The following is a 13,772-nucleotide window of genomic DNA, read 5'->3' on the forward strand; positions in this document are numbered from 1 at the left end:
TACTGAGAGAGAGCCATGGCTCCTTCACAAGATAGCTGAAGAACTCTTTCCAAGTTCATGAACTCATTCAGTATCTCGAAAGCTAAAGTAGATCACGTCCTGGAATAGTTTCAGTGTCTTTAGATTCATCAAAAAGAACCAGATACCAAAAAGTTTCCCTTTTTAGTCTCCGTAAAAGCTTCAGTTTCATTTTATTCAAATGAAAAAAGGTTTGCTGTTATATAACCATCAAAATAACTTTTCATATAATTATGATCAGCTGTCAAAAGTGTCACATTTTATTGTAGATTTTCCTCTTCTTCTGTGACAGATTTAAGACTCCTCCACTTGCCTGTCATCCAGCCTACAGGTGGTAGATTGTGAAGCTGTACATTTTGGGGGGAAAGGGATCTTGGCGCGTTTTGCGACAAACTCTGTGATGGTCATTTATTTTTCCCACCTTGTGTGGGTAGGAGAACACTGCAGGCAGAAAGAGGGGCAGGCTCACAGTGAAAGGATTGCCATTTGGACAGGTAAATGACAGAGAATGAGAGCAGATGGCCGATGAGAATAAAAGAGGAATCCAGATAAAGGTAAGTATGAAGATGGAGGGCATCTACATGATGCACATATCTGAAGGGGAGGGAACAAGAGGGTGCAAGGAGGTGAAAGAAAGAGAGAAAGATCAAGGGCTGAGGAGAGGTAGCAGGGTAAATGCACTATTTGAATTATGTAAAATAGCTGCGTGGGAGAGAGGAGGCGTGTGTGTGTCTGAGTGTGACAGAAGAGGCTGAGAGAAGGAGAAAGCAAGGAAAGAGCACAGATACCAGCATGATCAATGTGAAATGATGTGAGATGGGCTGAAATACAGGAAAATAATATCAGAAATTTCAACACATACAACCAATTTATTAACTGTATCATATTTATCACATTTAGTGTGTTACAGGTCTTTTCAGAGGGCCGTGCTGAAAGTAAAGGGAAAAACTGGACAAAGAATGTCTGATTAAAACAGGATTAAAGTAGGCTTTCATAGGCATCTTCCTGATGAGTTTTTGGGAAGTAGAAGTGATGATTTAAGCAGGTTTGGTATGGTGATCCTTTTCTAAGACTGATGAAACATGGTAGCTTGTGGTAACTCTACATATTTACCGTGGCTCTGGATTTTATTTCAGTTTTTTCAGCCATCTTAGTGGTTTGTCTCCACAGATGGTAATATCTAATACTACCATAATATCTGCAATCTCTGTCTCTGCACTTTCATCGTCAGGAGTCGACCAACCAATCTTAAGCTGCGTCTATATTGCAAGTGATTTGCACCGCCATGGTGACCAAAAACCACTGAAACTGACATTTTTAGATTTTTCAAGCAACTATGGGCGAAATAACTGCTGGCAACGGGAAGTGAGCGGGACCTGGAATAAACCTTCCTTAACTACTAGACAAGCGATTGAAGGGGTTACGGAACTGCCACGTTGATTGACACTTGACCTAGAAGGTTACCTTGGCAACCAGAGCCTGGAATGTCAGCAAGTGACCAGATGTCAGTTTCAAAGCGAAACACTTCCAGTGTGGGCACAGCTTAAGGTCCCCTGAGTTACCAAATCTCCTGAAAGTTTCATTCTATGTCAGATATAAACGAGCTAAAATGATTTATGCACCTACAGCACCTGCTTCACAGTCTCCACTCTAATTCATCCCATAGGTATTCTATCGGGTTGAGGTTAGGACTCTGTGCAGGCCAGTAAAGTTTTTTCACACCAAACAAAACTACACTTAGCACAATGCAGTCAGACAAGTACCGCTGAACTAGCAACCGCCAAACCCAGACTTGTCCATTTAACTGTCAGATGGAGAATCATGATTTGTCACTCCAGAGAACACTGCTCTAGAGTCCAGTGGCAGCAAGCTTTATACCACTGCATCCTTTGCATTGCACTTGGTCATGTAAGGCTTGGATCCAGCTGCTCAGCCATGAAAACTTCATTCTATGAAGCTCTCTGCACGTAGTTTTTGGGCTAATCTGAAGGCCTCATGGAGTTTGGAAGCCTATAGTGACTAAGGCTGCAAAAAGTCGGGGACCTGTGTGCAGCATCTGCTGACCACGCGCTGTTATTTTCACTTCATGTCTGAGTTGCTGTTGTTCCACCTTTGTTATAATACCACTAACAGTTGACTGTGGAATATTTAGTAGGGAGGGAATTCATGCGTCCCGTCATGGTACCTGAGAATGACCCGTTCTGTCACAAATGTTTGTAGAAGCAGTCTGCATGACTAGGTGCTTGATTTTATACACCTGAAGTCATAGAGTGATGATTTGGATGAGTAAGTGAATACATTTGGCAATATAATATATATTAATGATTAATCCCCGCCCCTTACTGTTTGCCTTCATCACATATCAAATTGAAAATAATTTGTCCTCCAGCTAGTCCTGATATCAGTGGTGTTTTGTTCTGGTTGTTATTTTCCACACAAGTCTTTCTTCTCTTTCTTACAATATTTTTTTTACTCAGCAAAGAACTGATGTGACACAACAGATAAATAGTGGCTGCTTGTCAATAGGCACATGGCAGCTATTAAGGCTGATAAAAGTACACGCCAGTTTTAGCCTGTATATAGACAGACAGTGAGACTGCTTTCCTTTTGTACCACCATCAGATTTGCCAAACTAATGACAGCCTCTCCTGCACTTTATGTTTACTGTTAATTAGCATAAGCTAAGATGATAACTGGTAAGCATGTTAGCATTGTAACAAGTCTTGTTGTTCCTCTAGCATGCCTCTACCTTAGTGAACACAGAAGGGTCGTTACAGCTGTGTTAAATTTGTTAGGAAGTCATTCTTTTTTCTGTTGCTAGAAAGGTTTAGCTTGTGGTACAGTTTATGAAGATACTTAGCTAACCATCGTTAGCCGGTTTCTGCTGTTAGAGCAGCAAAAGTTGCTATGTGTTAGTTGGCATATTGTAATGGTGCTTTTTCCCTCCATTCATGCAACTGAAAAATATACTTTTCTAGTATTCAACTGTGTGGTATGTTGTAAACAAAATTGTATAAATTAGAAATGAGTGCAACGAAATTTCAAGGCGTCCTTACAATATTCTCACCTGTTCTCACCTGTTCTCACCTGTTCATTCATTATTATATATAGATACTTGTCACTTCTTTAACTCTTAGGAGATTTTATTTATTTATTTATATCGCAGATTTCTTCCTGTAAATCTTTATTGGCCTATAGGGCTGCCACGATTAGTCGACTAGTCACGATTACGTTGACTAATAGTCGATGGGTCGTTTGAAGCTTAGTAAGATCCTGAAAGACGCAAGGATACCAGCTGCCGTTAAACACCAAAGAAGATGAAGCTGTCTGCGGTATCGTAGCTTTGTCGAAATTCAGGGGCTGCATCCTTCGGAGACCGTATTTGTAGCCTGATTACATTACAACAACGCGACGAAGGCTGTCCAAATTCAAAGAATCGTCCAATAAATGCGGCCGATAAATGCGCCCTCCTTTTCCCCAGATTTGAAGGATGAGTTGGGTGTGTCCTTCGTGGCCCAACCTATCCCAGAATTCATAGCGCGGCCCAACCAATTCTAGTTTCCAACAATGGCAGCAGCTACTTAGTTTTAATAATACTCTTTCTGGGTCACAAAATAAACTTTTAAGATAATTTCAGGCGAGGCAATATCTGCTCGATTTATCAAGACATCACATATTTGCAAAAGTGCGCCAACGTTTTTGGAAACGTCTGTTACTCACTAGCTCAATAGCTCACCAGGAGGTCAAGGCTAACTAGAGCCGGCGAGAACAGCGAACTCCCAGCACATCGTTTTTAAACCCCCCGCGGTCTTTTGCTACTCAGGTTAAACATGATATACAAGTCACTTAGATAACTTAAAAATATTATTGTTTGGCTTTTTTCAGTGTTTTATTTGTTCCTGAGTAAATCGGTTTAGCTAAGATTAAAGTTATAGTTTTCACACAGCTGAATAAACGTTAAACAGTAAACTGATTAAACACAATTGTGAGACGGTCGAGAATTTTCTCCAGTGTCATGCTATATATTAGTGAGCGAGGAGCAGATGACTGAGTTTATTAAACTCCTCCGAGATAATCTGCAATTTTCAGTTAGCACATACCTTAAACACTTCAAGCTGTAAGCTAATGATAGTTATATAAGAGCAGATGCATGCTGGTGCAATAAGCTGCACGTTTTCCGTCCATGATCTGATTTGTTGACTAATCGCAAAAATAATCTGTGACTAGTCGACTATCATAATAATCGTTTGTGGCAGCCCTATTGGCATATAAACCAACAAACAGCTATTTGAAAATGTAAACTATTATCTCAGTTTTGGAAAGCCACACGAAGCTTAACAAAAATGAGGTTTTAATCATTTCTTTTTCCACTGGAAGAAAGGGTTTGTACGTAATTAACAAAATCCTCCATGTATCTTATGGATGTACAATTTATTGATTTGTAGGAAAAAGCAATTAATTAAAACTGTGTATATGTAATTATATCCTGTGAAGTCCCATTGAGAGTGCAGACATTTGTTGCAGAGACACAGAGATAGAATTAGCATTTGGTTGGAGGACAAAAGTGAAAGACACAAAGATCAAAGTAGGCAATTCTTCAAAATTCACAGTCAGTGAATTTTTGAGTAAATTTTTTTTTTTTTTTCTGTTGTTGTTTTTTGATCCGTTAGTTGGCCTCCTGTGTTTTGTTTTTGCTCCATCATCCATCAAGTGTAGGACAGAACTTTATTTCTTTACTGGACAATTTGCTGCATTATGTACTGACTCAGAGACGGAAGTCAATAAGTGTTTTTTTTATTTAATGCTCGCTGCTCTCTACCCATGCATCTCCCGGTTCCTCCCCCCAACATTCAAACTGTTAACATTTGCCTCAGCTGACAACCAGACAGAAAATCTATCTCTCCACTTTGTCAGCCCCCACACTCTCAACAGATGAAGGTGCATAAGAGTTTCTGTGTAGCGGCAGAATCTGCAGTGATGCTGGTGAATGGGTGTGACCTTGCATGGTTTTATTTCTGTCTCGCTAACCTTTGACCTCTATCGAGCTCTCATATTCTTTGGTTCCTTCGGGAAGAATGTCAATATCGGCTGTCCCGCAGCTGTTTATTTCCACATTACTTTGTCCACATCCTCTGGCTCTACCTGTGTCCTGCACTGCAATTTGTGTGTCCTGGCCTCATATTACCATTGATGTTTTCCTTCCACTGATGTATAATAGTGTCTTACCCGATGACCTCCTCTCCTTTTCGCAGATCATCGCGCCCGGCGGAAGAGCATAGCCACCGGGAAGCAGCCCAGCATGGAGGTCCCTCCCACTGCCCCCCTTCAACCCTTCCGACAATCCGTGAGTAACCCCCACTGTTCCCGGCCTCGCTCGCTGCCTCCATCCCTCTCGCTGTCCCTCCTCCCTCCTCCCGCCCTGGGTCCACCGCACACCTGTGGCCGTCGGGCCAGCGGCACCCCGCCTCACCCTTACCCTCTCTCCCTGGCCGTCTCCCCCTCCCTCGCCTTTTGCCAGCAGCAGCCGCAGCAGCAAAAGGGCTTCAAGAAAGGTTCCGGCACGCCCCCCTTGCCCCGCTCGCTGCCCCTCTCCCCCTCCCTGTCCTTCACCCTGCCTCACTCGCCTGCCGCCTCCTCCTCCTCCCCCCCCTTCTTGTACTGGGGCGGAGACTGGAGGGCTGCCGGTTCGAGTCCAGTGGCGGGAGGAGCATATATTGCACCACTGCCCCCTGTTGAGGTATGTGACACAAACATGGCTGAAGCAGAGACACTGGCTATTTTTGCATGCTACACCGACACTCATACAGGCGGCTTTTGGCCCGACTGCTAGGAATGTGCATGAAAGAAACATGTTCACACAATTAGGCTGCTGTTAATGTTAGCAGGCGCACATTTAAAAGCTTAACACCAGTTTGTTTAAAAGCTTTTAACTAAGTATTTTGAAATTGAAGGTATATATTTTGTCTAATGTTATATTTTTATTCACATCATTCCAGATGGGCATTATTCTCCATTCTTATTGCAAAAATATGAAAATCAATTGTCTGACTAATGCTTTAATGGACCTATTCATCAGCATTAATGTTTGTCAAAGTTACTTCATCGTTGTGCGGTAATAGAGATTAGCAGATCAGATTTTAAAAGACATGCACAGCAATTTGTTAATTTGTTTGTTTGCATGAGCATTATTAAGGATATAAAATAATTGAATTTCATGAATATTTTACAGGGCATGAGACAAGCCAAGACTCCCCAGCAGGAAAAAAAAACTGCTGGATGATAAATGGATGAAAATATACAAAAAAAGAAGGCAATACAAAAAAAAAATAAGAAAATGAATCATGTTTCTAATAATCATTCTAAATGAGTTATTTCATTTTTAGTATTACATTTATGTTTAATCTGTTTGTGCTTTTATAATGGCTTCTGTTATTTTATGTGGGCTTTTAAGTTCTTTGTTTATCTTTAGAAAAACTGAGAAGAATGCATTTAAATTCCAGATTGCATTTGACCTACAAAGGTAGTTCACAAAACTAAAACTGTTATTAATTAGTAAACCTGAAATGAATAAATCCAGAAACTGCAGCAGGCAAAGGCCAAGGAGATCAAGGAGAAGAGAATGCTTTTTAAATACTTTTAAAAACTAGATTGCAATAAAATACACTACTCAGTCTAAATGTCATCTGTACCAAAGGTCTGAGACTATATCCACTAATAAGAAGAAAATGCTCTGGTTTTTCAAAGAGCTGGAAGTTTGCAAATGTGATATAAAGTAAATGTGACTCGTAGTAAATAGGCTAAAATCCACCAGATGTCTGCTATGATTCATTAAAGTCAAATGAAGATGAGCAGCATAAAAATGTTGTGTCACTATTATTTCTGGGATCATCTGACTCTTTTTAAACCAGACACGATGTCTGTCAGAGAAGAAGCAGGCAGCTGACACACGAAACATTTTGTGTCTGCGGGCACAAATAATCTGTTTTTGTTTCATTAATGGCAACAGAAACTCAATCACAAGGTATCAAATGTTAACGCGAAGGGGCTTAGAGGATTGACTGGTGTCTTATTAAGTTTGTGCCAGCAGTCTATGTTACCCATCTCCTTTTCCATTATTTCTGCTGGTACTTGCACACCGTTACTGTAGCTGGGAACGGCAGGATGTGTTTTCATCCCATCACAGGAAACTATTTGCTGCCCATTCACTGCTGCAGTATGAAAAATAGCCGCCACTGACTTGGAAATTGCAGAAGCAAGATAGTCCATTACAGGAAATGTAAAGGCTCAGTTGGGCTTGATCAGAGTTTTTTTCTATTTCATCATTTTTTTCATAGTGGCTGAGATGAGTGTTTGTTGTATCAATATTTCATCCTGTGTGATGTGATAAGCAGTCCTGAGGGACAGGATAAGTGCCATATTGTAAACATAAGATTCAAACAAAACTTTTCAGCAGTGACAAAAAAGGTCATTCTGATTTTTAACTCACACTTTGTTTAATGCAAGTCACTTGAAACCTGGAGGAAAAAAGTCATTATTGCAGTTAAATCTAGCAGAACTGTTACTGTATCCCTTAAAAATAGGCACAAATGCTTATCAGTACAAATTTTGCTCATCAGAACTTCAGCCAAGCAAGTGACAGTCTTTCATTAAAGCTCTGGTAGTACTGCTTTACAGGAGGCTTTTGATCCCTGACATCAGTCTTGAAGGCCAGACCATTCTCTCTCCTGAACCATCAAATCCTGAACCTTTTTAGTGTCACATTTAAACACACTGGTTAAGCATATTTAACTCAAGCCACATTTTTTTTTCCTAAACACTAATAACCAGCATCTGAAAGTGAAAGTAAAAAGCAAGTAAATCGAGTTGCAAATGGGGCACAAGCCACAACCCTCTTCTGGTGTTCCACCACCACTCCAGCTTTCCGGCTTCCCCTCCAAACTTTGTTCCTCTTTAGAAGAGGATCATTACCTCTCAGCATCTACAATTACCCTGACCAACATGTCAAGGCACAGATGCCATGGGAGACCTTGTGTGCATCTCTGTGAAGCCAGCAGCATGTGACAGAATGGCAGTATAAGAATGCTTTCCCACGGCAACGTCTTACCTAAGGCAAAACACACTTAGCCTGGGGACAAGTGCCTGCTTAACAGATAATTCCAGTTTAGTTCAGTCTGTCTTGTTCTCTCTAAATGCTGCTGTGTTCCATGACTCCATGGGTCATGCTGACTTTGAACTTGCCACATTTGTTCTAGAGATGCAGAAAAATGTGGACTTATTACATTTATTGTTGTACAGGAAACTAACAAAACCGATAAATTGGGTAATTGAATATAATTTAGCATCAATCATCCCCAAGCTGTAACAAGTGTAAAATAGCATTAACGCTAAAGTAAGCATCAGAATAAATCTCCTACTAAGACATCAGTCGCCATTTTGAGCATATTTTTCAACTCAGACAGAATTTCATTTCATGTTTGACAATTAGTGTTTTAAAAAATTAATAACTAATTACACACAGCTATTAAACATGCGCAGCAGCAAATGAGCTGGAACACTAAACGACACCAGTAACCTGGAATGAACCCAAAGCTGAGCCAGTAACAAAGTGCAGAACAGCAAACACGGCCACAGAAGCTAAAGCGGGGGCCTCCTCTTAGCTCTCTTTATTGTGCTTTATTGTGCTTTCGGGATTTTCTCTCACTCTGTGAATTAAAGACTTTCTACTTTTTGAGACTTAAAGTGTCAGACGGAGCGGCTAATCAAATCAGATTTAGTCATGCAGACTATTAGGTTGGAACCAGCAGATGGAGCCAAGTCTTTAGTCACATCCTCAAGACAGGCTTCAAAGCCATATGACTCATGCCACATGACAAGGTGTCATTTCCCTCCAGTCATTCTCCCACTGAGTAATGTCGTTATGCTGTAGGTATATAAATGATAGCACTTCAGGATGCACCTAAAAGCTGAATGGGCAAAGCATCTTCAGGGGACAGTGGAAGAAAAAGCATGTAATGATATTTCATGCATATTTGGGGACATTTAAATTTACTATTACAGGAATGAGTGTAACGTTAACATCTGAGGTCTACAAACACAGGGTGTGAAATCAGGAAGTCTACAAATGTTTTAAAAAGTGATATAATCGTCCAAGGTGACTTCATTCACTAGCTTGTTTGCATTACCAACAGTCTCAGACCAAAAACAGTTTTTTTACAATATATGGTTTAAAAACAGAAAACGTATATTTCGTTTTCAAAAGGTTTGAAACAGATTACTAATTGTAAAATGATTTTGCTATTAGTTCTATAATGTTTCCATTTTCTTTAAGCTTAAGTAAAGTCACATCTTTTTTTAGTTTTATGACCATCACATTGACAGGAAAGTGCACACTCACACTCCTTGTAGACGAGATTCTGATCCTGGGTTCAGTATGCAGTTTGTTGATACAAAATCTGGTGGGTGGTGGTTTTTAAGTGTTATGCTGATATACAAAAAATGGAACCGCTTCCAGCCAGAAAGACGTAAAATAATTGTAAATGAAATGTAAAATATGTACCGAACACTTATCAATGAACAATTCCTCGTTCCAGTTCTCTGATATTTGATTGTATCGTGCCAGGAAGCTCATTTAGGACAAACTGTGAGACTCTCTGCTGTTCTTATGGACTGAATGGTTCACCACTGCCCACCACAGGATCTGTTACAACATTGCAGTTTTCTGTAGCAAGTTGATTCCTGGTTGATAATAAATGTACCTTGTGCTCTCCCCATCATGCATCGTGTCTTTCATTTGTGTTTGTCTCTCGATTTGATTTTGCCGTCACACAAATACATCTGTTATAAACCATGCTGACATGACGGAAATCATCCGCATTCATACCATACTTTCCTGTCCTATCCAACCACATCGACCTCTCTTCACCGCTCAATCTCTCATCTTTTCCGATTCACGCCAACCACTTCTTTGTCTCTGTAACTTCGCGCCACACACTTCCTCCTCCCTCTCCCACTCCATCTGTCTGCCTTCGTCGTCGCTCTCCTCCTCCGCCACGCTCCAGAGTTTCCTCAGTAGAAGGTTGAAGGGCTCAATCAAGAGGGCCAAGAGTCAGCCCAAACTGGACCGAACTAGCAGTTTCCGCCACATGATCCTCCCCCGCTTCCGCAGTGCCGACCAAGACAGGTTAGTGAGTCAGCGTGTGTGAGCGTTTTCATGCGATGTTTGTGGACTGCCAGGCTGTGTTTGGCCCTGCATTTTGCTGTTGCATTTACAGATGCATGAATTCTGTTTGTCTTTTTGGATGCCATCATGACATCACTATTTGTTTTTGTATCTACTTTTACATAATCAGTGATAGCACAGTTAGTGACCATGTTGCACACTGACTGAGAATCTCTGTCAGTCTGGCAAAAATGCACATTAGATTTTGGCTTAGAAAAGACGTGTGTTTACTAGAATCTCAAGATATATTATCTTAAATGCAAGATTATAGCATATTATTCTTTGGAAAATGTTGAGCACTGCATCTGTAGATCTGTCTCATCGTGCCTCTCAAACTGCCACAGAGAGAAAATATCAACTTGTGTGTCAAACTGAGCTTTCATGTCGACTGGTGACAAGATCTTAGTCTTTGGATGGTTGTGACTGATGAAAAAAACTGTTCCAGAAGTACATTCTTACTAATAGCCAGCAGTGGGTGACTCCTGTGGTTGCAAAAAAGTCTGGTTGTGTAGAAATCAAAGGGAAATGGCTGTTTTTGGTTCTGTGATCTTTGAAAAAGATGGGAAAAGCATGGTAAGTTTCAGGGCAGGGCTACCTTGTTATTGTCAAGTCACTACTGTATGAGTGTGCTATATCCCTCAGTTTCAGTCAAAACAGCAGTACTGAGTGGACAAGTCTGCAGTGTCCTAGCCTGAAGGCAGTGCATCAAAACCAAGTGTGCTTGTCAGTTTTCTTTTCAGCATTCATGAGGTTGTATCATGAGCTTGTATACCCTAAATTTTGCCACCATACCCAGTTTGTCAGCTCATAGTTCTGTTGTGACATCCTGAAGCTGCGGACAGAGAGCATTTGCTGCAAACGACTCACACAGGGTTTTTTGAAAACCTTTTTTAAACCATACAGCACAAAAGTCTCATCACACATCCGTGCTATACTTCACTCTCTGCCGCTTAATCCCCTAAAATAAATTCAATTTAAAGGGTCACTGTTTTGGCTTACCAGAGCAGATCCAGTTGCTCAAAAGTTATTGGGTCTCTGTGGTTCCAGGGAGCGCTCTAGAAATAGTAGCCTGGTGTGAAAGCAATGCCACCTCTACCCACAGAGATGGCCTAGAAGGGGAGATTTTATTTATTTATTTATTTATTAGGGTCTATCTCTTTTATCTCATCTTTTGATTCTTTTCCATCTTGTCATCTCTGCCTCTATTAATCTTTTTATCTATCACTATCAGTAGCTCAATCTCCAGCTTTCTGTCTGTATCTTGGCATCAGCTTTCTCTGTGTATGGCCTAATCTCCGTCTCTGTAATCCTTTATATGTCTATCACAGTCCTAAGTTTATTTTACTCTCTCACTGCATTCTCGCTTGCACTCAGCGCTCACTATTTCTCTGCTGAACCGATGAAAAAACATCCCCCGCTTCACCATAGCAACCAGCAGACAGCCATATGGCGGCTGTACAGACCATAATGAGTCAGTGGGAGATTTGCTTAATTATACCTCCTCTGTATCATCTACATAGTTGCAGCAGTGCTGGAATTCTTCAGACACAGTAACACAGGAGTTGCATGACCGATGTTCGAGTGCAAAAATCTTCAGATTTTTTTAGTTTGTCAAATATGAGAAACATAAATGAGGAACCGTGCAAGGTTTTGAGCCTAATTTCAAGCAGCCTGTAAACAGCAAGGATCCAAAGCATTTAGCGAAGGGCTGCAACCTATTTCTGTATTTTCATTAATGATAACTGCTGATAATTTCGTAGATTAAGCTCTGCTTTCTTCTTGGAGATGTCTAAAGTCCACTGTGACAGACATCTTCTAGCTTGTTTTGTCCAACAACAAAACAATATCCCAAAAACATTTCAGTGCAAACATAAAATTGAGACAAGCAGCATTTTTTTTTATGAAAAGCCTGATGTGCACAACCGAGATGAGCAAAAATACTGTTCAGTATTCAGCAGGAACTATTCGAATGTTCTCAAAGATTGCACCCAGGACTCACCCTCCTCTCTTTTCTAGCAGCTGTGAATTTCATTGTCACATTTCTCCAGTTCTTGCTTACAGTATCATCTCCTCTTACTGTGCTGCAAGTTTTTAAAAACCAGCATCTGGTAGTTTGTCAAGTGTTCCTCTGTTTTACATGTTTTTAAACTCCCTGTTTCATTAATGCCACCTTCTGGCAGTATTTAGTATCATTATCTAGTACCTGCCATCAATAAAAACAAGAGAAAATGCGTCTACAAAACCATTTGATTTTAATTATAACAGACTCTTTGAATATTTAAAATCCATCCCCAGTGAACAGTAAATCAAAATACTTACAGAAAATGAATGACCATCTATGAACTGACTGATTCAGCATTCATTTGGTCCATTCACTTTTTCTGTATTCTTCCACTGGACAGTTAGACCCAGGGCAAACTTAAACTTCAAATGTGAAGGTCAGTTGTATAATCCAAACAGAGGGCAAGAGCACACTCAGGAGAGTGCTAACACCTTTGCAGAGCCAGGTGTCTGCCAAGGTGTGTTTCCACATGATTTATTCATTTGGGAAGCTTGTGGATGTCTATTATCCCCGGCTGACTTGAGAAGACTGAACGGACAAAAAAGTCAAGAGCGATGTGAAGTCGTGGTTGTTTGCCAAGGCCCTCGTGGCTGATCCATCGTCTTTCACAGCTCCTGGTTTGCTCTGAGTGTTTTCTGTCAGGGGTGCTGGTGAACATCTGCAGCTTTGTTCATTTGTATTCCATTTTTTTTTACCTTTGTTTATCCAGGGAGGGTTTGCCTTTTTTTTTCAGCATGGATTGGATTTCATGCAGGCATAAATGTGCATCTGAGCTCCCAAACAGGATCTAAAAGCTGCAACGATACACATATTTGCACATAATTTTTGTATTCTTCCCACTAATAAGCCAAACTTAACAGATCTTTCAGTCCACTCAGATTTTTCAGTGTAAGTACCCCATAGGATTACTCTGTGTAGTCACAGAGGGTACTCTGTCTTGCAGAAAAATAAAGTTGTATTATCTTTTTTTGTTTTTCTTAAAGCTGTTTTATATCTTTGAGGTTTCAAATTGTGGAGGTCTTCATCATTAGCTTATCTTTAGCCTAAATAATGTCATGAAATAGCTTTTTCGTCTGCCAAAGAATTATAAACACAAATCTATTCAACATCAAAAACAGGAAACAGAAAAGAAGTCTTTGCACTACCGAAGCCACCCCCTGTAAACTTTTTTATTAGTAATATTCATGATGTAGCACAAGGGATGTCTCTTTGTTTCACACTAGAGTATCGCAGTTCTTAAATACCATGAAATCTTATCTCTAACATTATACCTCCCAATGATTTAATCTAATATCTTTGGAGACATGCTGCCTTTTTCTGTAGAACCATCATTAAGTTCTCTGTTAAGATGCGATAGACGCTGACATGACCCCCCATTACTTGTGCCAACATCTACCCTAAATGTTTTCAGAATTGTCTGTACATAAGCATATGCATGTAGATGTGGGTGCTGGTCTGACTGTGGATTCTGAT

The 13,772-nt window shown here is 40.4% G+C and overlaps 1 protein-coding gene across 5 annotated transcripts in view; it reads left to right on the forward strand.

The window, feature by feature from the left end:
• Positions 1–13,772, forward strand: part of syngap1b (synaptic Ras GTPase activating protein 1b) — a 172,738-nt gene that overhangs the window by 118,200 nt on the left and 40,766 nt on the right. For 4 of the 5 annotated variants that reach the window (XM_063488241.1, XM_063488242.1, XM_063488243.1 and 1 more), the window contains exons 4-5: positions 5,271–5,755; positions 10,077–10,198. In XM_063488241.1, coding sequence (XP_063344311.1) covers positions 5,271–5,755; positions 10,077–10,198 — 607 coding nt within the window. The remainder of the gene's footprint in view (positions 1–5,270; positions 5,756–10,076; positions 10,199–13,772) is intronic. The other variant, XM_063488244.1, reaches the window with a different exon arrangement.

The sequence above is a fragment of the Pelmatolapia mariae genome, linkage group LG10_11 (genome assembly GCF_036321145.2).
Source record: "Pelmatolapia mariae isolate MD_Pm_ZW linkage group LG10_11, Pm_UMD_F_2, whole genome shotgun sequence".
Classification (NCBI taxonomy): Eukaryota; Metazoa; Chordata; class Actinopteri; order Cichliformes; family Cichlidae; genus Pelmatolapia; species Pelmatolapia mariae.